A 27,819-nucleotide genomic window follows, 5' to 3' on the forward strand; every position below is an offset into this window, starting at 1 on the left:
TGGCCAGCAGAGGAAGTGCCTCTGATTCCCACCACACCCTCCCTTTCTGAAAAGCTTCACGCTCGTCTCAACCCTGTGGCAGCAGGATCAGAAACGTCCTAGCATCCCGGCTGCCTTCAGAAGGCCTTTGGAACCCCACAGTCTGACCTCAGCAACTGAGGATGAGGGAACCATGTTGAAATCCAAGCCAAATGCATGGACTCTGTTTACCTTGGGTGCGGGGCTGGCACTGAGCAACCAAAGCAGCATTCAGAAAAAAAATCCCTCACTTCTTTTCTTAGGCACCACATGGCCGACTTCATAGGCACAGCATTTTCTTCCTCTGATTTTTTTTTCGTTGCTGCCACATCTCCTTTTCCTTAAAAAGTCTGTTGGTTTGTCACTGGTGCGAAAGGCTGCGCCCTTTTACGAATGCTGTGTGAGGAATCTATCATCTGCAAATAATCAGAATTAGATACTAGAAATTACATTGTTTTTCTAATGAGCAGATGTGTCTACTTAGAGGAGTAGAACGCACACAAAATGCAAAAGTAGGCCTTAGCCCACCACAATGCATTTTGCTATAAGTCTGCTGCCTCATAGAAAGGGGATGGTGGAAGATTTTTACATCAGCTGCACTGATTTCCGTATTTCTTCAAGCACGCTTCCTCTAAAGCCTTCGAAAATTCTATGCAAAATTGTCTGGTGCTTTCTGTAACAAATACAGTAACAAGGCTCACATTTGGTCCAAACTGAAAGCTCAGGTTCATTCCTTAGTGCGTTCCTTGCAGTTTGTTCAGGCTTCTTCAAGTGATCCTGCAAAAGCCTTCCCATGTGCCAGATGCACCTTTCTCTTTCTATTTTATTCCTTCAGTCTTCTCTGAAGAAAACACAAGTCATGGGCCAGGGCGTGGACTCACCTCCATCTATCACCATCTCCACACAAGAAATGGAGGTTGTTCATGACTTTGTGTACCTTGGCTCAACCATCTCTGACACCCTCTCTCTGGATGTCGAGCTGGATAAACACATTGGCAAAGCAGCTACCATGTTCTCTAGACTCACAAAGAGAGTATGGCTTAATAAGAAGCTGACGACACATACCAAGATGCAGGTCTATAGAGCCTTGTGTCCTGAGCACACTCCTGTACTGCAGTGAGTCCTGGACCCTTTGTGCATGGCAGGAGAGAAAGCTAAACATGTTCCATATGCGTTGTCTCCAATGCATTTTTGGTATCACCTGACAGAACAAAGTTCTAAATAAAGTAGTCGTAGAACGAGCTGGAATTTTTAGCATGCATACATTACTGAAACAGCAACACCTTGTTGGCTCAGGCATGTCATGAGAATGGCTGATGGTCGGATTCCAAAAGATCTCCTTGTATGGAGAATGAGTGCAGGGAAATCGCCCCAGAGGGAGACCACAGCTGCGATACAAGGACATCTGCAAGCGGGATCTGAAGGCCTTAGGAATGGACCTCAACAGATGGGAAACCTTGACCTCTGAGTGTTCAGCCCGGAGGCAGGCGGTACATCGTGGCCTCTCCCAATTTGAAGAGATCCTTGTCCAGCAGGCCGAGGCAAAAAGGCAGTCTCGAAAGCAGCCAAATTAGGGAGCTGGACAGGGGACAGATTGTGTTTGTCTTCAGTGTGGAGGGGATGGTCACTCTCGATTTGGCCTTCTCAGCCACACTAGACCCTGTTCCAAGTCCTCCATTCAGAGCACGTTCCCATCGTCTGTTGAGACGGAAGGATGCCACAATGCCTTCTCGTAGCTCTAATCAGTCTCCACGAAGAGAGTATAACAGTGAGAGCAATGGAAAGATGTTCTCTGTGGTGAGATACAAAGGGGGGGGGGGAACTGTGCTGTGGCCTGGCCCTTTTCTTCTTGTTCTTGTTCTTCTTTGCCTGAACAAGGCTCGGTCATTCTTGAGTGTGCCATAAAAACAAGCAGTAGCGGGAAAGGACTTGTTATCCTCTTCAACTGGCTCACTTGGAAACAGAATCTGGAGGAGCCCCTTAGAGGCCTCGCCAGATAAAAACTGTGAGAAATGTCTCTGGAGCCACATGAGCAGAGAACTGGAAGCCCCCTTTCCTCCCCTCTGGCTTCATTTTCTTGTTCTTGTAGCAGACTGCTAGACAAGTCTGAATACACAGAAATCCTCACAAAATAGTGGGCTCCAGATATGAGTTACCCCTCCCCATCAGCCATGTCGTGGAGGAAGCTTTGGCTTCTCTGCCCCAGTGTTGTTGATACTGAAAAGGAGCAGCTCTCCCCTGCTTCTGATAGAGGTTTTTTGTTTTTCGTCAAGAGATGCCAGGGGTTGAACCTTCTGCATGGGAAGTGAGGAATCTACCGAAGAGCCTGTGACACTCGCAAAGCCGCCGTCTCCGGAGAATTTGCATTTGAAATGCCCTTGGTGTTTGTGCCCCTTGCACAGAATAGAGAACAGCTAGGAACAGCCTGAAAAACAGTCCTCTGGGTGGGCTTTCTTAGCATGCTCTGATGCCGCTTCTGGTCTGTAGAAAGCCTGCAGTTCCATCTTCTCCAGGCTTAGGCAGATAGGTCACTGGAGTGTATGAATAGGTAAGCATAGCTGCTTGGAAGCGCTGCAAACATCCCTCACTTCCATTTCCCGCAGATTCAGGTGTCATGGCTTGGGGATGCTCTGACATTGTTCCGTAGACATTACCAGTCACTGGCTCCAAGCTCTCACCACAAAGGTGTACAGGCCTGGGAAGGTCTGCTTGTCCTTTTTGCCCAGTGTGAATCACCTCGCAGGACAAAGTTCCAAAAAGAGTAGTCCTAGAACGAGCTGGAATTTTTAGCATGTATACATTACTGAAACAGCGACGTGTACGTTGGCTTGGGCATGTCGTGAGAATGGCTGATGGTCGGCAAAGCAGCTACCACGTTCTCTAGACTCACAAAGAGAGTATGGCTCAATAAGAAGCTGACAGCATAGACCAAGATCCAGGTCTATAGAGCCTGTGTCCTGCATACACTCCTGTACTGCAGTGAGACCTGGACCCTTCATGCACGGCAGGAGAGGAAGCTGAACACCTTCCATATGCGTTGCCTCCGACGGATTTTTGGTATCACCTGGCAGGACAAAGTTCCAAACAGAGTAATCCTAGAACGAGCTGGAATTTTTAGCATGCATACATTACTGAAACAGTGACATCTACGCTCACGGTCAGATTCTAAAAGATCTCCTGTGTGGAGAATGAGTGCAGGGAAATTGCCCTAGAGGGAGACCACAGCTGCAATACAAGGATATCTGCAAGCGGGATCTGAAGGCCTTAGGAATGGACCTCAACAGATGGGAAACCTTGACATCTGAGCATTCAGCCTGGAGGCAGGTGTTGCATCACAGCCTCTCCCAATTTGAAGAGACCCTTGTCCAGCAGGCTGAGGCAAAGAGGAAGTCACAAAAGCAGCAAAATCAGGGAGCTAGACAGGGACAGATTTGATTTGTCTTGTGTGGAAGGGATTATCACTCTCGAATTGGCCTCCTCAGCCACACTAGACGCTGTTCCAAGTCCTCCATACTGAGCATGTTACCATCGTCTCTCAAGACTGAAGAATGCCTAATCTAATCTAAATCTAACTCTGGTGGGCTGCAGCTCCCTTCATCTCTGTTTCTCAGACAGAGCTTTCCTGCCACCGGCTTTCTAAAGCTTTTAGCGGGTGATATCAGATTTGGAACCTGCTGAACCCATTGAATTATAGGAAAACAAGTCCTCTTTCTTGAGTAAAAAGGGGCCTATAAAGCCATTGAGTCTAATCCGCTGTTCAGCATCTGAATCCAAATCCAAGCAGATCTGACAGATGATTGTCCAGTTTTGCCTCCAGCGTTGGAGTGCTCGCCATTGTCATACTGCTCTAACAATTAAGAAGTTTTTGCTTCTTTTCTTGTGTTCCTCACTCTGTTGCTTTTGGAGTCCAGCTCTTTCATTTTGCTTTTCTTTCTGCCCTCTCTCTCAAGGTATTCTGAGTCTAGAGTGATATTCCTCCGCCTAACCAACCCAAAATGGCACATATAATCAACTGGGTTTAAACTACTGTACAGGAAAGGAGAGTCTGACTAAACATTTGCAAGAACTTTTTCATAATAAACAATTACGTGGGAAAGTTGTAGATTCTCCTTCCCTGGCAATTGGATGGCCATCAGTCAGGGATGTTATAACTGTACTGTTGCAGCAGTAGCAGCAAAAATAAAAATAAAATAAAAATGTAAAAAATCTTGAGGCTTATTAATAATTTCAGGATAAAAGTTAGTTCTGCCTACATCTTTAGAGCCTAGAGATTTCCCAGCTTGGCACATCTGTAACTTACACAAATTCCTTCTTGTAGTCAGATAGTATTACTGTCTTCATAGAGACAGTACAAATGCCACTGTGAGCTAATTTTGTTCAAAGTGGATGCTGGTCAAAGTTATAATTTAGGTAATTTAGTTAAGATGTTCCAGACAATTAACAAAGTTTTCCTCTAAACATTTCAACAGTCCTGGCCAGTGAACTAGGTTTAGTTAGTAATTGAATTAAGTAATTGAGATTTGATCTTTTAAGGAGTTTAAATTCATCAGAAATTTTGGCGCTATGTGTTTTTTGTGTGTTCTTCGGCTTTCATATAATTTTTGATATTAATATATCATGGTCTGTGTACCACAGAGAGAATACATCTTCTGGTTGATTTATGTCTTGGCCATTTAGTGATTTTCATGTATTAAATCATAAGTTCAGTTTCCTGAAGTGTGTGTTTGCAGTAAATAAATCTTAAAGAAATGAGACACCAAATGGTGCAGTAGCTATAGGACCATTGTATTTAGGGCTTTATAGTATAGGGAACGGGAAATACGAATGTTCTAGCTGGATTCAGAAAGGGAAGAGGCACTAAAGATCATGTCACAAATATACATTGGCTACTGAAACATACCAAAGAATTTAAGAAGAAAATCTTTGTTCCTAATAGACCATAGAAAAGTTTTTGACTGTATGGATCATGAAAAGCTGTGAGTTCAATAGAAATAAATGGCTTTGTCACAGCATTAGATTGTCTTGATGCATAAACTTTGCTCTGGGGAGAAGCTACTCTTAAGGCATAAATAAAATTGGCTTCCTGTTTTCAAAGGTATCAGGCAAGACTGCCTTTTCTTCTATTTTATTTCTGGAAATACTCTGATTAGCCACCTGGCGCAAATTGTATTGCCAGTTTGGCTTTAACTGAATGCAGACTGCATTCAAAAACAATGGGTGTCATATCTGCTTTCTTCGTTCTTTCTTTTTCTTTTTCTTATTTGCACCATCTGCTTCCTTCCCAGCATCCTTCTTCCAATTTTATATTGTCTTTGCCGGAAGTTCTGGAGAACTCGAAAGCTTACCTTGCTTATAACTTTTTAAAAGCGACGAAATAAAAGGTTCTGCTTGATTCCAGAGCTTCCTTTCAACTGGTTCAATGGTCTAGCCAAGGCTGGAAGTCTGCTCTGGCTTGCTCTTGTACGTGTTGACATCGCCCTCCAGGTTTAGGGTCCCTACTCCATTTGCCAAACAAGTGGGCTGCCCATCATGCCAGCTCATTAGCATACCATGACCTTCTCTTCTGAGTTTTACTTTCTCTTGGTGACTCAAGCTTCTGTTCACCCAGACCATTCACCCATTGAATGATGAAATCAAGCCAGGGTGACATGTGCAAATGACTTCTGCTTAAGTAATCAGATGATGAGCTGCAGGAAGACTACAATTCGTAGTCTTAAATCAGCAGGTATTGGGGTGGGGGGAGAGGAAAATGGTCCATCTATATATATCAACCCCTTCATGGATTGTTGCCTTGTCATGGCGAAGGGGCTTGAGTAATTCAGAGAAGCTATGGGCTATGCCGTGCAGGGACACCCAAGACAGACAGGTCATAGTGGAGAGTTCCGACTAAACACAATCCACCTGGAGCAGGCAGTGGCAAGCCACCCCAGTATCTTTGCCAAGAATACCCCATGAACAGAAACAAAAGGCTAAAAGATATGGCGCTCGAAGATGGGCACCTCAGATCGGAAAGCTATAGTTTTTTTCCGGTAGTGATGTATGGAAGTGAGAGCTGGACCATAAAGAAAGCTGACCGCCGAAGAATTGATGCTTTTGAATTGTGGTGCTGGAGGAAACTCTTGAGAGTCCCTTGGACTGCAAGGAGAACAAACCTATCCATTTTGAAGTAAGTCAAGCCTGAGTGCTCACTGGAAGGACAGATCCTGAAGCTGAGGCTCCAAACCTTTGGCCATCTCATGAGAAGAGGAGACTCCTTGGAAAAGACCCTGATGTTGGGAAAAGTGTGAGGGCAAGAGGACAAGGGGACGACAGAGGACGAGATGGTTGGACAGGGTCATCGAAATGGCCAACATGAATTTGACCCAACTCCAGGAGGCAATGGAAGACAGGAGGGCCTGGCATCCTCTGGTCCGTGGGGCCACGAAGAGTCAGACATGACTAAATGACTAAACAACAAATATATAGCAGAAGCCATGTGACAGCTGCAGAAAACTATTTAAATCAGAGATACATTTTCACTACCACTGTAAAAGCTCTTTTACAATTCCACAGTACTATGCCAAGTGGGTTTCAGACTGTATTCATTTATCTCCATTGTTACAAGGATCTTTTCAGAATGGAGAGAGGCTGAAAATGCTTCCATTAGGTTCTTGTCTCTTACAGGGAGAAGATCAGAAGTGGTGGATGTGATTCCTCAAATGCCTTTGTAGCACATTCACACCAAAAGGGGTTGGAACGCGATGATTTTCTCTGTCCTGGTTCTGGGAAAGCATCAGAATTCGTAGAATTATACATCAAGAAACAGGACACTGTTTTGAAACTCATTTGGCATGTACTTGCTCTGAAAGCTATCAAGATCTAGAAAATGTTGATAGTTACAAGAGGCCTCTTTTGAATTGGTAGCTGTTTGAGATATACACAAGTCATGCCATAATGACATGGTTGCATTGTGTGGGAATAGAAATCAAGTATGGACTGTACACCCCATATTCAGATGATTCGCAGTCCAGTCTGCAGTCTGGTGGAACCTCAATTCCACAATCGAAATTTTAGGTCATGTGACGTTTAGCAACATTTCCAATATACTATGCCTGGCTTCCCCCGTCTGATACCCTCTTAAATGTCAACTTCTCTTTAAGAAAACCATGATTTGAACAGCTTAGCAGATTTTCTCTGACTGTAATCTCGCATGACGTAAAGCCGAGAGTTAGGCTGCTAGCTTTAGCAACTTCCTAACTTCCATAACCTGAAAGGAGCTTACCTCCCCGCTGTAGGAGTCATCACAACAGAAGACTTCATGCCATGATATTCCCATCACAGCTGATAATATAAGTAGTGGTTGTAACCTTGTGCATCTTTCCCAGGTACCTTGTCCACTCTTTTGGTGGAAAGGATGACAGCCCTTCCTAGGTGGCCGTTCTCTCTCCTCTCCTCCAGGCTCTGAAGTGTCTTAACTTCTTTCATTATCATGAAGTACCGTATTTTTCGCACCATAAGACGCACTTTTTTCCCACAAAACAGGGGGGGTGGAAAGTCGTGCATCTTATGGAGCGAAGAAAACAGAGGTACCTGATGGAGATATTACTGAAAGGCTCAGCCTTGATTCCCTTTTCTAAAGGATCTCATACCAAGTATGAAATGAATTTCATATCCGTCCAGTGCTCAGGCAGCTGCCTTGGCTGCGTGTTAGCTTCCAGCTGCAACATAAAATGCTAGTGCTTCGCCTAAAGCTTTAAAAGGTCAGTTTCCTCATGAATATTTTTCAGGAACATTCCCCCTCTGCTGCCTTATTCCCTTCCCAGTTGAACTTGGTTTTATACATGGAATGAAGCAGTTAGAATGGAACAGAGCCTTTTCAAAGTAATCCTGACATCTCTGAGCTAAAACGCCGAGGAAGGCTCATTTAAACACGACTTTTGACTACCTTTGAAAACAGATGTGCCTTCTCTGTGTAGATGTGTGTAAGTTCTGAAGGACCACTTCCTAATGAAATCTTTCTTTAAGGATTGCCTTGATCATAGGTCTTCCTTTATGTACCATAAGTTACTTGGGTATATTTTCTGGCTGCATGAAGGGTAAAATATATCTAAAATACATGTTTCATCTTTTTAAATTCCTGAACATAATCCTCCCTGTATATTTTCGCCCTTTGGTTAAACAAGATAAGGCCTGGTTTGCCATGGGTGAATTGATTGAGTTATCCCGCGGGGAGGGGGGGGAATGGTGAAGGGAGGCATGTTGATGGCATGGTGTAGGGAGGCATGTTGATGGCATGGTGTTTTTAAGATGACACATCAACACTGATAAGCCTTCCTTTGGTATGTTTTCTTCCCAACAGCACAAAAAGGATGGTTATGATCAGTCATCCTATCTTATTGTTTCATTCAATGGACATCTTCTGCTGTATCCCTTTTTCTTGCTTTTCTGGGGTAACGTTGCATGCCAGCATTCAGCAAAATAACAAATCCTTGGAGTGCGTCCACCCATACTTTCAGTCGTAATGCTCACGACAGCCCTCTCTCACTTCCACACTGATCAGCCACAACATTAAACCCCCGCCTGCCTAATATCATGTAGGTCCCTCTCGTGCTTCCAGAACATCTCTGATGCATCGAGGCATGGACTTCACAAGACCTCTGAACCTGTCTTGTGGCATCTGTCAGCAAGATGTCAGCAGTAGATCCTTTTAAGTCCTTCAAGTTGAGAGGCCTGCATGAATTGGATTTGATGTTCCACCATGTCCCATAGAGGCTCAGTTGGATTGAGAGCTGGGGAATTTGGAGGCCAAGGCAATGCCTTGAACTCTTTGTCATGTTCCTCATACTATTCCTGAACTGTTTGTGCAGTGTGGCAAGATGCGTTATCCCGCTGAAAGAGGCCACTGCCATCAGGGAACACCACTGCCATTAAGGGCTGTGTGTAGTCTCCAACAGTCTCTAGGTAGGTGGTTTTTTAGTTTAGGCATCCTTCAGTCTCAAAAGACTATGGTAATGTGCTCTGTATGGAGGTCTTGGAACAGCGTCTAGTGTGACTGAGAAGGCTCATTCGAGAGTGACCATCCCTTCCACACTGAAGACAAATACAATCTGTCCCCTGTCCAGCTCCCTGATTTTGCTGCTTTCGGGACTGCCTCTTGGCTTTGGCCTGCTGGACAAGGGTCTCTTCAAATTAGGAGAGGCCATTATTCCACCGCCTGCCTCCAGGCTGAGCGCTCAGATGTCAGGGTTTCCCATCTGTTGAGGTCCATTCCTAAGGCCTTCACATCCTGCTTGCAGATATCCTCGTATCGCAGCTGTGGTCTCCCTCTAAGGCGATTTCCCTGCACTCATTTTCCATACAGGAGATCTTTTAGAATCCGACCATCAGCCATTCTCATGACGTGCCCAAGCCAACGTAGACGTCGCTGTTTCAGTAATGTATACATGCTAAAAATTCCAGCTCGTTCTAGAACTACTCTATTTGGAACTTTGTCCTGCCAGGTGATACCAAAAATCTGTACATGTCAAAGAAACATCTGCATGAATGCCAGGACCCAAGGTTTCCCAGCAGAATATGGCCCAGAACATAATGCTGCGTCCGCCAGCCTGCCTTCTTCCCATTGTGCATCCGGCTGCCTTCTCTTCTGCCAGTTAAATAACACACTCAAAGAAAACATGATTCATCACATCAGGCAACTTTCTTCCATTTTTCCATAGTCGAGTTCTGACTCTCACATCCCCATTGTAGACATTTTGGGCAGTGGGCAGGGGTAACCATGGGCCCTGACTGGTCGGCAGCTACACAGCCCCATACGCAGCAAACTGCAATGTGTTGTGTGTTCTGACACCTTTTTATCATGGTCAGATTAAGCTTTTCAGCAGTGTGGGCTACAATAATAGTTCTGTGTGATCGGAACAGACGGGCTAGCTTTCATTCCCGTGGATAGGAGTGAGCCTTGAGTGCTCGCGACCCTGACGCCGGTTCACCAGCTGTCCTGCCTTGCGCAACCGTTGGTAGGTGCTAACCACTGCACACTGGGAACACCCCATAAGACTTGCCATTTTGGAGATGCTCTGGCCCACTCATCTAGCCCTCTCTATTTGGCTTTTGTCAAAGTCCCTCAGATCTTTTCATGCACCCCTATGTCCTCCTTCCAACACAAGAACTTCAAGAACTGACTGTTCACTTTGCTGCCTAATGCATCCCACTCCTTGACAGGTAGCACTATAACAATATAAGCAGTGCTGTTTCATGTCACCTGTCAGTGGTTTTAATGTGGTGGCTGATCAGTGTACTTTGCAGTCTCTTTTCCTGATGCAACAAATGAGCCTTACCCCTCTCTCACCAAGTGCCAGTTCAGGACCCCCCCTTTTTTTTTGTTAATTTCAAGTGTATCAGGCTTGTAGGGAAACCTTGCCAACTTCTGCAAGGGTGCAGAACCACCTCTTCAGATAAGCACTCTCCATTCATTAGACGGAGAGATTTGAAAGGCCTCTTAACTGTTGGATTCTTTGAATGATTCTGCGGTGCCAAATAAATATTTTAGGAGCCTCTTGATTTCAATAAATTGGAAAGCGGCACATAATGCGATCACACACTTGATTTGCCTTAATGCCTTTCAGCTGTTCTTGGCTGCCCGTGATGTCATCAAAGCATAATACGCAGTTATTCCCCCCCCCCACTTCATGTTGGTTTAAGCAGGAGGGGGGTGCTCTTGACAAAAATGTTAACTGTGGGCGCACAATGTAGAAAGGGTGTGCTTTTCTAAAAGCAGAGGAGGAGAGCGCTAAAATTAGATGGATGGATGGATGGATGGATGGATGGATGGATGATAGCTACGCCCTCTGAGCATTCAGATGGAGGGCTGACCCACCCACCCCTTCCTGTTTCTTTTCTTTTCTTAGGGATGCGTCAGGGAAATGATGTCGGCACCCAGTATCGATCCGCCATCTATACTTTCTCCCCGGAACAGTTGGGGGCGGCCCTGAGATCTCGAGATGAGTACCAAAAGGTAGGTTTTGGAAGAGCTTCTGTATCCGATGCTTCCAAATCATGTCCAGGCATCCAGCTTTTGTGAAAAAAGCCGCAAGGACTCTTTCAGCCGTTGGCCTGCATTGTTGCTGATACTTCCTCATATCCTCCTGACCCCTGCTTAGTGTTCTAGGCTCCCTAGAGATTTGCTGCCTGATGTGGTTTCCTATCTTGCTCTGAGTTTCAATGTAGTTCCACCAGAGATCACTTTTGGCCTCCCTTCCTCCCTTTTCTCCGTGGTGTCATTAAGGTCGGGAGAGAGAATCCATCAAAGAGGACCATGAATGCTGTACTGATGCTGTGCTTTGGAACACCTGGGATTTCCATGATATTGACTTGTACCCCCTTATTTAAATCTGCGGTCATTAAACTTTTCCTGAATACCTCGGGCAGCTATGGCCAAAAATAACCAAGCACAGAGCCAGTGTTTTTCGAGTTCTTGCCCTTGTGAAGTTCTTTCCAGATCTCTTTGTTTGCCAGTGAATGATCCCCTGAGATACCACACTTGCTGGGGGCGCATTTTTATGGACGTGTTTTCGTTTACGGATGGATGAGTGAGGGAGACCTGAAAACCACAGGTCATATTTCCAATCAGCGATCAGAGATAAGAAGACTCATTTTTCTGCCCTGTCCTCATCTCTTCCAACCCTATGAAACAGTGATTAAAAAAAATTTCTTTTATGAAGACAGTAAGCTCTCTTCAAGACCCCTTGAAGTTGCAGTATGAATATGTGCATGCAGACATATATATATATATGCATGCATCCATACACAAGCATCAGCTTCCCAAAGGCCCTGTCATTCACTGCCCTACTATGGTTGTGCAAACTCAAGGTCAAGGGTTTCTTTACTGACTCAATCCATCTCATGTTCAGTCTTCCTCTTTTCCTTCTGCCTTCCGCTTTTCTCAGCGCTTTTGTCCTTCCCAAAGATTTCACTTCTGGCAGCGTCGATCAGAAAAGCCCCTACCAAACTTGTTCGGTTACTGATATGCCTTTGTCAGGTGGATATGGGAGGGACAGTGGGCAGTGATCCGTCCTGCCCGGTGTGAAATCTGAAACACGCTTCCTCTGAGTTTGTACTGTAGCCCCCATTGTGGAACGTACTTAAACCAGGAAATCTGCCCATGAGTTTTGGAATTTTTTTGTTTGTTTCTTCTGTACCTATCTCCTTAACACCCAGGCTAATAAAGAATTCCTGTGGATGTTGTACGTTTTTCAGATTGTTTGGCCATGTTCCAAAGGTTTTTCTTCCTAACGCTTCGCCAGTCTCTGTGGCCGTCATCTTCAGAGGACAGGAGTCAGAACTCTGCCTGTGTTCTGGTGTAGTGTGTGGGATAGTTGCGTATGTACAGCTGTAGGATCAGCTTTTTGTCCTTTTCAGGTGATTGGGTGATTATGGTGATCGGGGTGTGTTTTTGTTATGGGTGTACTGTTGTGACGAGGGGGGGAGGAGATGATCTGTCACTGTGGTTGATGGGTGTTGTTAGCTAGTCTTTTGTGTGCACTGATCACCGGTCCTTGTGGCCTTCAAGAATACAATTCCTGTGGAGTCAAAAGTTAGCTTCTGCCTGGGATATTTTAGCGGCTGAAGAAAGGTATAAGCCACACTTATCTTCAAAATATGTACAAGGGCCACCCAACCTATTTGATCTGTCTGTTTTTTTTTCCAGTCTGTGTATGATGTGTCCTAAGTACAATGTCAGCTTCATCATTTTTGCTTCTAAATAACTTTCAAGCTGGTATGTGACCCAAAAGTTCAGGCTGTCTTCTTGGCACTCTGTGGTATCCATAAAACCTCTGGGAGCTGTGAATCCATGCCTTGAGGCTGCCTGTATTTTTACTATGCGGCCTTCTTCCCAAGGAGGAGGGGACTTGGTTAACTTTATATTATTTATAATATTAACTTACTGTCCTGAATTCTTGACTTGGGTTGGAAGTCGAAGGAGCTTCTCCCTGCTGCAGGAAAAAAAAAAAGAAAAAGAAAAACATTTCAGTTGATGAATGGACAGAAAAAAAAGGACAAAAAATACAAGGGGAAACCAGGCTTAAGGATTGCTCTACAGGGACTGCCATCTGCATTCAGTGAAGAGTTAAGCGTCCTGAACTTACAGATTTCAGATGGGCAAGCCTTGCTTTTCCTATTCATGGCCACTGAAGCTGCTGCACTACAGTGTCACCTCCCCCCCCCCCCCGGTGTGCGGAGGTTGGAACTGGCACGTCCCATCACGGTCTGTCTGTTCTGGGCTGCCAACCTGGATGGAAAAGTACCGGCCTGTGACTGACTGATACAAGGAGGTCAGACGCGTCAGGGAGATCAGGTGAGAGTTGGCCGCCTTAACCAAGAGAGAGAGAGAGAGAGAGAGAGAGAGAGGGCAGCCGGCGTTGTGATGGTTTCTCCCTTTTCCTGGCATCCTTTCCTTTTCCCTTGTCTCTTTCCTCCTCCTTATGATGCTAGTTTCCCGTGTGCAAGGATTTTGGTTGGTGGAGAGCAGGATGCAAGGAAACATTGAGCACAGTTGATCACTTATCAGAGGTGATAACAGTCTCAAAAGTAATACTGTCCTATGTCATTTGACCCACTTAGATGGAGCGAACAGAATTTATGAATGGAGAAGGTGTGGCTGCTGCAAGCACCAACTTACAGAATCCTAGAATCCTTGGATAATTTGAGTTGGAAGGGGCCTCTGAGGCCATCGTGTCCAAGCCCCTGCTCAAGGCAGGAATTCATATCAAAGCAGATCTGATAGATGGTTGTCTAATTTACTTTTGAATGCTTTGGAGTGCTCGCCATCTCCTGAAGTAATTGGTTCTATTGTCATACTGCTCTAACAGTTAATAAGTTTTTCCTGATATTCGGCCTAAATGTGGCTTTCTGCAACTTGAACCCATTCTTGTGTGTCCTGCAGTCGGAGATGATCGAGAACAGATCCTGCCCCTGCTCTGTAGGAGAATCTTACAAGTATTTGATATGTGCCATCCTGTCTCCCTTCAGTCTTCTTTTCTCACGGGTAAACAGGTCCAGTTCATTCAGTGTCTTGACATAGCAGCTAATCCAATGCTAAATGACTCCTGTGTGTCTCTGGGTACATGTTAGACATCACCTGCCCTGTTTCTGTGTTCGTATAATTATTTCTTACTATTTCAATTGTTTAATTATATCTTGAATGATCGTTCTACCTCCTTCAAACTTGTCATTATCTCTTCCAAACGTGCAAATTGGTGTTAAGTATCAACTGCCACAACAAATAAACATCCACATTATTCAATGACATTTTATTACAGTAAAGGCGGGAGGGGAAAGCTGCTATAATTGACTTTCCTGCCATAAGATGTGGAAATTCAGAATTATGACCAAGGGAAAACCTTGTTCATTTCATTGCCATCTGGTGGTCTTGGGACATGTCTGCAGTGCGGCTAAATGGAGCAGTTCACGCTTCCTTTTTCTTAGTGGAAAAAAGGCACTTGTGATCTACCGGTGAGTCCAGGAGAGCATTCAGAAGTTGGGAAAGGCTAGGCAAACAATGTCAACACTATTAAGGTTGGGTAATGGTTAGGATTTCAGCATATTTTATTTGGGATGGTGGCTGTAGCTGAGCGCTGGACTAACAGTGTCTCTTTCTTTCTTCCCCCCCAACCATCCTTTGCCTCCCTCCCTCCCTCCCTTGCTTCTAACGCATAGTGCCTAGTATGTTGTTAATTAGATGTGGTGCATTTGGATCCTGGGTACCAGAGCTACACCTGTAGGAGAAGCCTGCCTGGGCATGAATGGAGTGGAATTTTGACCAACCTACCTGGATTGACAGGAGCAAGCTAAGCATAAGGACAGATACCAAATACTCCACTCCCAAGCAAACTACACCAGAGCACAGAGTGCTGTCCTCTGAAAATGCCGGCCACAGAGACTGGCAAAATGTTAGGAAAAACAACCTTCAGAAAGCAGCCAAAGAGCCCAAAAAACCCACAACAACCATTAGAACCCAGCCGTGAAAGCCTTCATGAATACACGGATACCATGGTTTTTCAAGGCGCACTCAACACATTTATTATTATTTTTCAACAAAATGAAACTGGGAGAAAGCTGAGTGAAAACTGAAGCTGTGCCAGATTCTAGGATGTGCAGAGGGGAAAGTGCCGAGCCAAACGTATCCATCAGTGTATGAGAGTTTCTTTGGGTAACTTGCTTGAAATGAAGACATCCTACCCTTTTCAATACAAGTTGAATCCGACTTCTAATGCACTCCTTGACACAATTTTTCTGACTAATACAGACTTCCATGTTCTGCCCATGAGGCAGACATCACAATACCCTCAACCACAATTTTGCTTTGCTTTATGTCTTTCTCTATATAGTGTTATAAAAGTTGTCTGAGTTTCACAAATCAGGATGTTCACTTTAAAAAAAAAGAGCAGCAGATGTTTTTATGAGGGTTGAAAAGAGTTTTTGCTCAGTTCTTAATGCTCATGGATTTAGGCTGTCTAACATCAGTGTGACACCTTGACAAGCCATTTTCAAGTCCCACAAGATTCGTACTCCCCTGCACAAAGATGACAAGAAGGGCTATTTTGGTGCGTTCAGATCTTGCGTGAACACTGTCGCTGAAAAAGCAAACATTTTTTCCCTTTGAGAAGCAAACCACCAAACCACTTGCTCATTGGTTGTTGTAGGTATTTCGGGCTGTTTGGCCGTGTTCTGAAGGTTTTTCTTCCTAACGCTTCGCCAGTCTCTGTGGCTGGCATCTTCAGAGAAAAGGAGTCATAACTCTGTGTTCTTACTCCTGTTCCTCTGAAGATGCCGGCCACAGAGACTTGCAAAACATTAGAAAGAAAAACCTCCAGAACACGGCCAAACAGCCCAAAAAAGCTACAGCAACCATTGGATACTGCCCGTGAAATCCTTCGAGAATACACTGGCTCATTATTTAAAAGAACCACAGACTTTTACTTTTTAAAGGGGGCAATGGTGAATATACACAATTTGCATTAGTAGAAAGAAAGAAATATGTTCTTCTCATTCTAGGGGACTGGAATGCTAAAGTAGGGAGCCAAGAGATAAAAGGAACAACAGGTAAGTTGGCCTTGGTGTTCAAAACGAAGCAGGGCAAAGGCTAATAGAGTTTTGTCAAGAGAACAAGCTGGTCATCAAAAACACTCTTTTCCAACAACACAAGAGGCGACTCTGCACATGGACCTCACCAGATGGGCAATACCGAAATCAGATTGATTATATTCTCTGCAGCCAAAGACGGAGAAGCTCTATACAGTCATCAAAAACAAAACCTGGAGCTGACTGCGGCTCTGATCATCAGCTTCTTATAGCAAAGTTCAAGCTTAAACTGAAGAAAGTAGGAAAACCCACTGGGCTAGTCAGGTATAATCTAAACCAAATCCCTTATGAATACACAGTGGAAGTGAAGAAAATATTTAAGGAACTAGATTTGGTGGACAGAGTGCCTGAAGAACTATGGATGGAGGGTCGTAACATTGTACAGGAGGAAGCAACAAAAACCATGCCAAAGAAAAGGCAATGCAAGAAAGCAAAGTGGCTGTCCAACGAGGCCTTAGAAATAGCAGAGAAGAGAAGGGAAACAAAATGCAAGGGAGATAGGGAAAGTTACAGAAAATTGAATGCAGACTTCCAAAGAATAGCAAGGAGAGACAAGAGGGCCTTCTTAAATGAACAGTGCAAAGAAATAGAGGAAAAGAATAGAAAGGGGAAAACCAGAGATCTGTTCAAGAAAATTGGAGATATTAAAGGAACATTCTGTGCAAAAATTGACATGATAAAGGACAAAAATGGTAGGGACCTTACAGAAGCAGAAGACATCAAGAAGAGGTGGCAAGAATACACAATTATACCAGGAAGATCTGGATGTCCCGGAAAACCCAGGTAGTGTAGCTGCTGACCTTGAGCCAGACATCCTGGAGAGTGAAGTCAAGTGGGCCTTAGAAAGCATGGCTAACAACAAGGCCAGTGGAGGTGATGACATTCCAGTTGAACTATTTAAAATCTTAAAAGACGATGCTGTTAAGGTGGTACACTCAATATGCTAGCAAGTTTGGAAAACTCAGTAGAGGATTGGAAAAGATCATTCTACATCCCAATCCCAAAGAAGGACAGTGTCAAAGAATGCTCCAACTACTGTACAATTGCACTCATTTCACATGCTAGCAAGGTTATGCTCAATATTCTACAAGGATTTGTAGGATTTTGAGCATAAGGATCTGACTCTTCGTAACCCCATGGACCAGAGCACGCCAGGCCCTCCTGTCTTCCACTGTCTCCTGGAGTTGGGTCAAATTCATGTTGGTCGCTTCGATGACCCTGTCCAGCCATCTAGTCCTCTATTGTCCCCTTCTCCTCTTGCCTTCACTCTTTCCCAACATCAGGGTCTTTTCCAGGGAGTCCTCTCTTCTTGTGAGATGGCCAAAGTACTGAAGCTTCAGGTTCAATTTGCCATGAGTATTACAGTGTAATCTGCTCAGTTTTGCTTAATTTATACATGCTCACAAGAAATAAACCTTATACTCTTCTTCTCTCTTTCAGAGAGTGCCTGGGGTTCTTACGGTGCAAAATAATTTTGAAATAATTTTGCCATTCCATGTCTGATATGTTGGAATGAAGCAGGCAGGGATTTACCTCATTAGCAGTTTTTATTCTCAACAAAGCTCCACATTTCCTTAGGCCTATTTGTTCATCTAGCTAGTGGTACTGATTCCATGGACAATCACCAGAAATTTTGGTAGCCTTGACATATGACTTGTAAGAAAAAAGCAGACAGTGAACCATGACTGCCAGTGTATCCATTCAGGATTCGAATCAGGTTACAATCCTTTGAGTATTCTCAAAGAGAAAATGTTGTTCATCTGGACATATGTTTGCTTGAGGAAGGACACCCAAGACGGGGCTAGCCTGGCCTCTTGTGGGAGGGAGTTCCAGAGTCTAGCGACAGAGAAGGCCCTCTCCTGTGTCCCTACCAAACACAACTATGAAAGTGGAAGGACCAGAGAAAGACCTCATTTGAGCAGGCTCATGAAGAGTCTTTGAGATATCTTGGATGCAAGCAATTTAGGGCTGCCTACACTAGAACTAGCACTTTGAATTGTGTCTGGAAATGAAACAGCTGCCAGTGGATCTGCTGTAATAAGGGGGATTATGTTGTCCTTGTAACCAGCACCAGTTAGCAATCCAGCTGCCATATTTTCGATCCCCTGACGTTTCCTGACAGCATATATATTCATCCTTGTACTACATTCACACATTAGTCTATACAGAGGGGAAGGGAAATAGCAGATTATATGTGCAGTCCTCCATATGCCGCGTCCAAAGAAACCCCACTCAATCAAATGGGGCATAAAGTTAAAGGTTCCCCTTGACACTTAGTCCAGTCGTGTCCGACTCTTGGGGGTGGTGCTCATCCCCGTTTCCAAGCCATAGAACCAGTGTTTGTCCGAAGACAGTTTCCATTGTCACGTAGCCAGCACGACTAGACACGGAACGCCGTTACCTTCCCACCGAGGTGGTACCTATTTATCAACTCGCATTTCTCCATGCTTTCGAACAGCTCGGTTGGCAGGAGCTGGGATGAGCGACAGGAGCTCATTCTGTCTCGTGGATTCGATCTTAACGACGGTTGGTCTTCTGACCTTGCAGCCCAGAGGCTTCTGTAGTTTAACCCGCAGTGCCACCATGTCCCTCAAATGGGGCGTATTACCGAGTAAATCTGCTATAACAAAGCTAAAGATGAGCAGTGTCATAAAACAGTTTTTCTCTGAACCCTGAGGTCAGTTTTACTTTTTAAAAACTTGAATCCATGTGGTTCAATGGGTTCTACTGGCCCCTGTGTCCTCCTTCTGAAGGCCTGTCCCCTTAACTCTCAAGAGTGACTCATATGCAGTGATTAGGTAGGTGGGCCGTGCACATGTTCAAAACTGCATGTTCTTTATTAGTGCATCATTTATTCCAGGGAAGATACATGAATCGACAGCAGGTTCTGAAATTCAATGCTAGTCAGCCCTGATGTGAATGAAACTCATCTGTCTGAACTTGGGCTACAAAAACTGGTCCAATTGCTTCAACGTAGTTACTTGCAATGGGTTCTCACTGACAGTTAATGAATCCCTGCTGGGATTTTTTGGGGGGGTGTGCATCTGTCCTGAGAGTTAGCACTCAACCGAAGACCCGAGCATGGACTAATTCATTTCCGTCAAGAAAATGCTTGGAATTCCACCGTTTGCCTTCTGCAGACATAAATCCATAATCTGATCTTGACCGCTGGAAGACAACTGTTATTGAACACCAATAATGGAAAGAACTCTGGCACGGAGGTTAAATGAAGTCTTCAGATGTCATTTTAAATGCATTGTTGTACATCAGAGGTGGGCAAGGGTGGACAATGGGTCAGATGTGACTTCACCTGGGGTCCAAATGTGCCCCCAACTTTCACACCTCTATTTATTTATTTTTTAATTGTTCTTGCTGCTGAAATCCCCTATGTGCCCCTGGATATTCTATGCCCCACAAATAGTTTTCATAATTGTTTAAAGAAAAAGATTCAACCACTAGAGGTTCTTCTTCGTGGCCTCTGTGAATCACGTCCCGGGTGATCCGCACCTGCGCGGAGCCTCATCAGAAAGTTCCAGAGCTTCTGTGGTTGCAAAAAACACATCAAACTAAGGCCTCTCCCCCCTCGTGTAAGTACCTTGGCACCAAAGCTTCCCTTTCAGTTTCTTTCAACTGCTGCGTTGAGAGCCTCATAGTTTCTGCTTCTGTGAGTAAAAGAGAAAAAGAGCTTATTCTTGATTCCTTTCCATTATCGATCAATTTTCTTTTAAACTTTACGTAGTTCAAAGTCATTATCATCAAAGATCTTTTCCTTTTTGCTTCGCTTGGCCTCCGGTCGCAGCAACCTCTCCCCCCCCCCCACCCCCAAATCATAATTTTTCTCCTCAAATTATCCAGATTAAAACTCCGTCTTTGGGAGCAATCCCTTCAACCAACCAAAATGGCCCAACCTCCTTGTAAGGCCACCTCACAGACCAAAGCAATGGAAAAGGCTCTTTCTGAAGCCTCAAAACAACGTCCATCGACCACACCATCCCACTCTGACGCTTCATCCACTTTGTCTAAAACTTCGAAAACCCATAAATCGAAGCGCTCAATACCGAAATCCTCGATATCGAAGCCCTCTGCTAAACGTCAAATGTCCACCGAAGCCTCTTTGGTCCCGGAACCTTCTCCGCCTAAAAGACCTAAACAGCATAAATCTAAAGCTGCATTCATCTCTCAGCAGCCTCCACAAACCGCCAAATCAATCTCCATTGGTTTGCCTTCTGATGATGACAGAATCCCTTCTCATCAACCATGCTCCCAGTCACTGGAATGGGATGACAGAGTTGATCGAGTAACATCTTCTCCTCCCAGTCCTCAACGCTCTGTTCTTTTGAACAGCCCTTCTGTAGTTGCTTCACCCGACAGGGTCGACTCCGAACAACAACTAGAGACCATACCTTATTCAGTAACATCTGATCGTCCACCATGGCCGCCTCACAGTCATCGGCCCCAACAGTCCCTGGAGCCGTCTATTTCATCATGCTTGGCTCAGACCCGTGTTCAGTACTCTCATCTGTTTGCCATTTGCCCCAACCAGTGCTCGATGGACAAGCGGCAACCGCCAATCAGCCAGTTGCTCTATCCAGTTCGGCCTTACCTTCTCATGGCGGGCCTCGATCTCGACAGCCATTGGTGTCAAAACAGCCATATCACCATGACCCGCATGGACTCCAACCTGCCCCCGTACCTGGCGCCTAAAAGATCCAGGACGGTCGAGGAATTCTATTCTACATGCAAGGCTTTTACAGCTCCAGCCTCCCAATATTTTCCTGTTAATCCGTACAAAGTGAACCATTCCTCTCACTCGGCATCTCCAGCGTCTTTATACTCCACTGCTTTACCAGCTCATCAACAACCTCCGTTTCGACATCGCCGAGACACAGGCTCTGATATCGATGATCCTCGATATCCATCCTGGTCCATGGACACTCGTTCTATCCCTCTTTCGACGCACGATTTCCATCGACCAACAGAACCAAGCCATCGAACTCGTCACCCCATAACTCGCCTCCCAACTCCAGCGGTGGTGTTTTCTTCCCAACCTATCCGTCAGATGGCCGTTCTGACAACCACGACCGCAAATGCAGGTCACTACCGATGCCAGCCTCACAGGCTGGGGAGCTCACTGCAAATCTCTCAAAATCCATGCCAAGTGGTCTTCCAGAGAGAAATTGCTTCACATCAACGAATTAGAGCTGTTGGCGGTTATAAAAGCTTGCAAAGCTTTCAGAAATCTCCTCGCTGGCAAGATGGTACAAATTGCCACCGACAACACCACAGCAACATACTGTATCCTGAAACAAGGTGGCACCAACTCTCCAAGTCTCCTCTATTTAGTGGTCAACCTTCTGAGAGTGGTGCCTAGCACATCACATTTGCCTCACGGCTTTACACATTGTCCACCACGACAGCGACTCAGCCACACAAACTCTCAAGCTCACGAATGGGAGTTAGACCAATCAATTTTTCTTCGCCTATGCGAACAATGGGGCAAATGAACTCTCGACCTCTTCACCTCCCGTGTGAATCGGAAGTGCAAATGATACTGCTCCCGAGCCGGCATCGGCAAACATTCCCCAAGGAGATGCATTTGTTGGCTGATGGCCCAGGACCCTCACTTACCTTTTTCCACCGTTCCCGATTCTCCATAAGGTCATGGTTCGCCTACAACAAGACAAACCTGATGCCATTGTTATAGCCCCTTCGTGGCCGAGACAACCATGGTTAGGGTTTCCAGTCCTTCACAATCTCTCATTGGACATTCACCACCTTCTTCGCCTGCCCCACCTCACGCAGAACAACACCCATCAGTATCAACCCATCATCTATCAACCCATCGCTTGCTACTGTCCTATGTTTTTTGCTTCATCTCAAGTCTAGTGGCCTAGTTTACCTCTCTGCCATAGTTTCTTATCAGCCTCCTAACTCTCTGGCAGCTGATTTCTTCAAGCCTCCAATATTGAAACATTTCCTTAAAGGTCTGTCTCATATCTACCCAGATACCTGGCCGCCTTCCCCTCAATAGTCACTAAAACTGGTACTGCAACAACTTACTAAAACTCCTTTCCAACCTTTTTTGTTGTTGAGTCGTTAAGTCGTGTCTGACTCTTAATGACCCCATGGACCAGAGCACGCCAGGCCCTCCTGTCTTCCACTGCTCCTGGAGTTGGGTCAAATTCAAATTGGTAGCTTTGATGACCCTGTCCAGCCATCTCGTCCTCTGTCGTAACCTTCTCCTCTTGCCTTCAGTTTCATCCAGCATTATAGACTTGATCTCCGGCAAAAGTCTGATGCGGCCTTTGGACATGCTGTTCTAGCCTCTATCTTGGCGTGACACCCTGCTTCCGGGTAAGACAGCTTTTCAGTCACCCAGGGTGTGATTCACAGAGGCCACGAAGAAGAACGACAGGTTGCCCACCTGTAATTGTAGTCCTTCGAGTGGACCTCTGTGATTCACACCATCCTGCCCGTCCTCCCCACTGTCACGCCATTCTGCTTAATGTAGCGGCAACTGACACAACTGAAAGGGGAGCCTTGGCACCAAGGTGCTTATACAAGGGAGGAGGGGCTTTATTCTAGTATGTTTTTTGCTAACGCAGAAGCTCTAGAACTTTCCCATGAGGCTCTACGCAGGCGCGGATCACCCAGGGTGTGAATCACAGAGGTCCACTCGAAGAACTACAATTACAGGTGGGTAAGCTGTCGGTGTCTGGGAGCTTTTAAATTTAAAATAAATAATATTTGGGGGGTGGAAAAGGGCAAGGGGATTGATGGTCTGTCCCCTTTGGTACCGTGCGCTTTGTTGAATTTGGGGGACGGATGTTTACAAATCCATTTGTGTCTTTGCGCCATGACATTTCAGTGGATATGCTTATCTTTATCTTTGAAATAAAATGCCACAGAGAAGAGATCGGTGCTCCTCCGTCCTCCTTCTGAATGCTTCTGCAAATTAAAAGCCCCTAGGTGTGCATGGAGTCTAAGACGGTTGAGCATCTGCTACTGCAAAAAGGGCTTCCCGGAGGCGTGTTGTCACATGGATAAATGCGTAATTTTCAATGCATGCGTGTGAGAGAGGGAGATATGCAGGGATTGCTATTTTAGAAAAACAGAAGCAGAGCAGTTTTGCAGTCTTTAGGTGGGGGGGGGAAGGAAGGCTTGCTCCTTTTAGTGATGGTGTTTCTCCTGACCTCCCCTCCTCTCCTCTCCTTGCTGCCCCCTCCCCATTTTTCTGTGCAAGGCATTTATCTCCTTTCACGTGATGCTCGGATGTGCAGCAGAGCTGCAGGATGGTTGCCATGGCAGCCGTCCGAGGGGAAACGTGCCCATTTGCTGCATCCTTGGGAGCAGGAAGAAAAGGCCTGCCGTGTCATGGGTCACATGGCGTGCGCCGGGGCGCCTGCCTGCCATTGTCTCCGATCAATACAGCAGCCTAGGCTGGGATGCATGAACAGACCGGGTCAAGAAGGGCAGCATCCGGGAGGTGGCTTGGATTGCTGGCTGCGGATGCGGCCTGGGTTGTGTCTGGAGCAGTCCTCGGCCCCATCTCAACCCTGCCTCCAGGCCAGGGCCAAGGTCGTGACCTTGACCCTCAAGTGTGGGCTGTGCCAAAGGACGAAAGTGCAGAGGGAAAAGCGTAACCTCTGGAGTTGTGTGTTTTTGTGACAAATGTCTCAGGCCACCTTACCTTTTAAAACGTTCTGGATTCTGATGCGGTTGCACGTATGGGGGAGCCTTTCCTCCTGCCAGTTCAAACGCCGGAAATGCAGATGACGGGCCTCAGATATTATAATTAACTTCCATTTACAGCACAGCTGCCGTCAAAATTGCCGTGACAATTGAGCAACCACGAGGGTCATTCTGCACCTGGACCCGATTTAATTTTAAACCCGGCCCTCCTTTTATCTGTTTGCGCTTCCTCCCTCTCACTCACGCACATACACATTCTGACAGTGCTTCATTTGTAAAATAAATACTTCAGGCTCCTAAGCACTGGCCCAACATTTCCAGCGTGCAAACATCTCCTTAAGCTTTTTTTTTTTAAGCCTTGGTGGTGACTCTGAGGAAGAAGCATTTTGTACTGTCCTAGTGGTACACTATCATCTGAAGGTGCTTTCCGTATTCCACTGGGAAAAAAAATTTCAAAATTGTAACTCCTCTGTTTCATTGGGCGGCCTGGTTCAGGAGGATCTATTTGTTGGGGCCATGAGTTCGGAGGTTCCTTGGCAGAAATATTTAGGGGCCAGATTTGCCTCCCCCCACCATGCGCCGACATGAGCACAACTATGGGAGGACCATGATGAAAACATCTTTGTAGTAACCGCAAGACTGTCGGGTGTGTCTCCATAATGACAACAACGCCCTCTTTTGCAGTGAATGTTTTCCAAACGGATCTGCCTCTTGATTTAGTGCATGGAAATAAGTCTTTGAGGGAGCGCCTCTCTCCTTCCATACCTGCCCCATCCTTAAAATCTGCTGCAGGAAGGGACTCTGTGTCCCACCATTTAGAGCAGTCCATGATGCGGAGATGTGGGTGAGAGATTTCTCAACTGTTGCTCCCTGGTTGATTTTCTTTCGATGCCTGGTAAAAATGGCTGTGATAAACTCGTTTTTCTTACGAATTCACTCATTGTTCTAATGAATGAATGAAATCACTTTTATATCAAATGAATTAATGCTGGAAAGGAGAGGGGGAAGGAGAACCGCAAAGTGGCCCATTTCATTTGGCTCCTTTACTTGGCCCTCCATTTGGATTTAGTATTTGCAGGAGCGAGGAGCAGACAAAAGGGCAGGAATCAAACCCTTTTCCTAGGATGAGCAGAAAGCATCTTTTAGGTTTGCACCTTTCTTTGCCCTCTCTCTCCCCACCCCCACTTTTAGCTTCTTTATCTGTAGGACCACGGTATCAATGGGCAATCGGTTCCAAGCCCACCCCCTCTCCGCCCATAGATGCTAGCAAGTACATATATATATATCCAATGTGTATTACCAAAACTGGCCACTAGAGGGAATAAGAGACTATATATATAGCATAGTCTCTTATTCCCTCTAGTGGCCAGTTTTGGTAATACACATTGGATATATGTATTTTGGGGTTTCTTGATTTAATATTTTCAGGCAGTGGATAAGTGAAACCGCAGATACTGAACCTGAGGATATAGCAGTCTTACTGTAGATCAAAAGGAGTGGAGTGGGGATCGTAGATGCTTCTAGGAATGGTATCTAGAGCTTAAACCCCATTAGTCAATGTGTTAGCTCTGCCCTTTGTCATTGGCATCCTTTTTTCAAAACCAGACATCTTTTCTGTCCCTACAGATAAGAAAAGCTACTTCTCAGATATGGAAGTGGAAGGAGCCTTATGTCGTGTATCTCCGGGCAAAATTCCATAGTCTCAGGATCTCTCTTGTCTTGATCTGAAACAAAGCTCGATAGCTCTGTGGTTTAAGCATCTGGCTGTAGAGCCAGAGGATGGAAGTTTGAGTCATTGGCAAGGGCTTCATTGGCAAGGTCTGGGCATGCCAGTCCCTTCAATCCCACTAAATTTTGGACTTTTCTTGAAGGGGGGGGATGATTGATCACTACCGCTAAATGCCTGTCATATCCATCATGTTGCAACTCTAGTAGTGATCTCCAGACTGTCCTGTCCTTGACAACCCTGCTCAGCTCTTGCAGACTCAAGCCCGTGGCTTACTTTATTGCGTCTATCCATCTCATATTTGGTCTTCCTCTTTTCCCGCTGCTTTCAACTTTTCCCAGCAATATTGTCTTTCTCCCAGTGTGTCTTCTCATGCTCTGCTCAAAGTACAAGAGACCCAGCTGAGTTGTTTAGTCGTTCTACTGCCCTTCTGCAATTCAAACTCTCTCCTCGATGCTGGAAATTTTTTCATGGTTTTGTGGTACGATCGGTCAAACCACTTCAGTCTCTGTTTAAAACATCTGTGTAGGTGGAGCTGCTCGTCCTGCAAGTCATCCTGACAACCAGCTCACCTCCAACACTCACATCCTTGCCAGCTTCTTTGGTTCTCCCCCCCCCTCTCTCTCCATGAGGTCCAGAAGCGGAATGGAGAGGAGAGGAATGAGGTGCTAGTTTCCAAGAAAGAATAAGAGAAATCTGAAAAGAGCAGGCTGGACAGAAAAGAAGTGGTCGCTGTCATTTTAAAAGACATATGGATTTGCTTTGTGGTTCATCTTGGATCTAGTGTTAACAGTATTGGATAGCAGCACATACTCTGTTACAAAAAAATACTGCTTTGTAATGTTCCACTAACCCCAGAATTGTTTTTGCTGAGCATTATACCAGATAATGTAGATAAGACAAAGAACTACCTAGCTATATACTGTATATAGTCACTGCAGCCAGAATTCTTTATGCTGAGAATTGGAAGAAATCGGAGATACCGAAACAAGACGAAGTCATTGAGAAGATATGGAAAGTGGCAGAAGATATTCTATCAGAAGTGTTGAAAGACTGTCCGATACAAAAGGCAACTGAACGATGATGGGATTTATTATATAAATGGCCTGAGTCACCAGATAGTGCTTGAATAACATAGAATTAAAGTCAGATGCAACTGTAAGTTGAAACCTGGAGGGCAATCAAATTGTCGAAAGGCGGAAAGTTGACTTGATATCGCAACATGAACAGATTGGATGACACTACATTTTGTGTTCTCCTTCTCCCCCTTTTCACCCCATATCCCCCTCTACCTTTTGTACTCCTTACCTTATCCCTCGTTGTTAAAAATGAAAAATATATTTTAAAAAAAAACTTGGATCTAGCGTGAAACAGCAATTTTGAATGAAGAGTATTACCCAGTTAAGGTGGTTTCTCACTAAATTTTCAATGAACAGCAAGTAAAAACACTAGCCTTATCATCAATAATAATATGACAGTCCTTTTCAAAAACAGTTCATCCATTTTTATCTTTCACTGTCAATTGCTTAAAAGATTTCTGTTAACTTATAATATTCAACGGAAACATCGCTAAACAGAAAACACTATAGAATTACAAAATCATCCATCTTAGTTTCCTAAGGTGCTCCTTCCTAAACCTTTGTTCGGTGCATCCCTCATGGAGCAAAGCAACTTAAAAATTCAGCTGTAACTTGTTTCTTGGAATGTTCCAATGGGTTTAGCCCTAAATGAAAGTTGTTTCCATCAGCTATTCATAGAGGGTTGATGGACTGAACTGAGGTCTGGTTATGCAGCATTGAGTTAGCTTGTATACATGTCTGCTTGCGCACATAGACGGACCCACGACGTTGGGGGAAAATATTTTTCTAGACTCACAGATGGTATGCAAAGATCAGTAGAACATAAACAGTGGTTATGATCAGGTGCCTTTTTCAGGATTGTTTTCATTCCAAAAAAAGCTGTGAATTGCTGCCATCAACCTTCCCCCCCCACTCCCAAGTTATAGCTAAAGACTTTTATCTACATAAATGAATTTGAATAGGAGCTATATTAGCACAGAATGCCAAATTTTCCTGTCCAACTCTTAAACAGATGGTTTGCTGTTATTTTTCCAGTTCTTTGTAGAAATCAATTTGGCAGCTAACTAACATCTTCCCAGTGTGGTGTAGGGGATAGAGTGATGGACTAGGATTCTGGAGAACAGAGTTCAAATCCCCGCTGAGCCATGAAAACTCACTGCAGGAGTGGAACTGGTAAAATCACTCCCT

General features: G+C 45.0%; 1 protein-coding gene across 16 annotated transcripts in view; it reads left to right on the forward strand.

Moving 5' to 3' along the window:
* MSRA (methionine sulfoxide reductase A) overlaps positions 1-27,819 on the forward strand; it is a 227,717-nt gene that overhangs the window by 147,095 nt on the left and 52,803 nt on the right. For all 16 annotated transcript variants that reach the window (XM_072986579.2, XM_078381762.1, XM_078381767.1 and 13 more), the window contains exon 5: positions 10,902-11,008. In XM_072986579.2, the coding sequence (XP_072842680.2) occupies positions 10,902-11,008 (107 nt within the window). The remainder of the gene's footprint in view (positions 1-10,901; positions 11,009-27,819) is intronic.

The sequence above is a fragment of the Pogona vitticeps genome, chromosome 1 (assembly GCF_051106095.1).
Source record: "Pogona vitticeps strain Pit_001003342236 chromosome 1, PviZW2.1, whole genome shotgun sequence".
NCBI classification, from domain to species: Eukaryota; Metazoa; Chordata; class Lepidosauria; order Squamata; family Agamidae; genus Pogona; species Pogona vitticeps.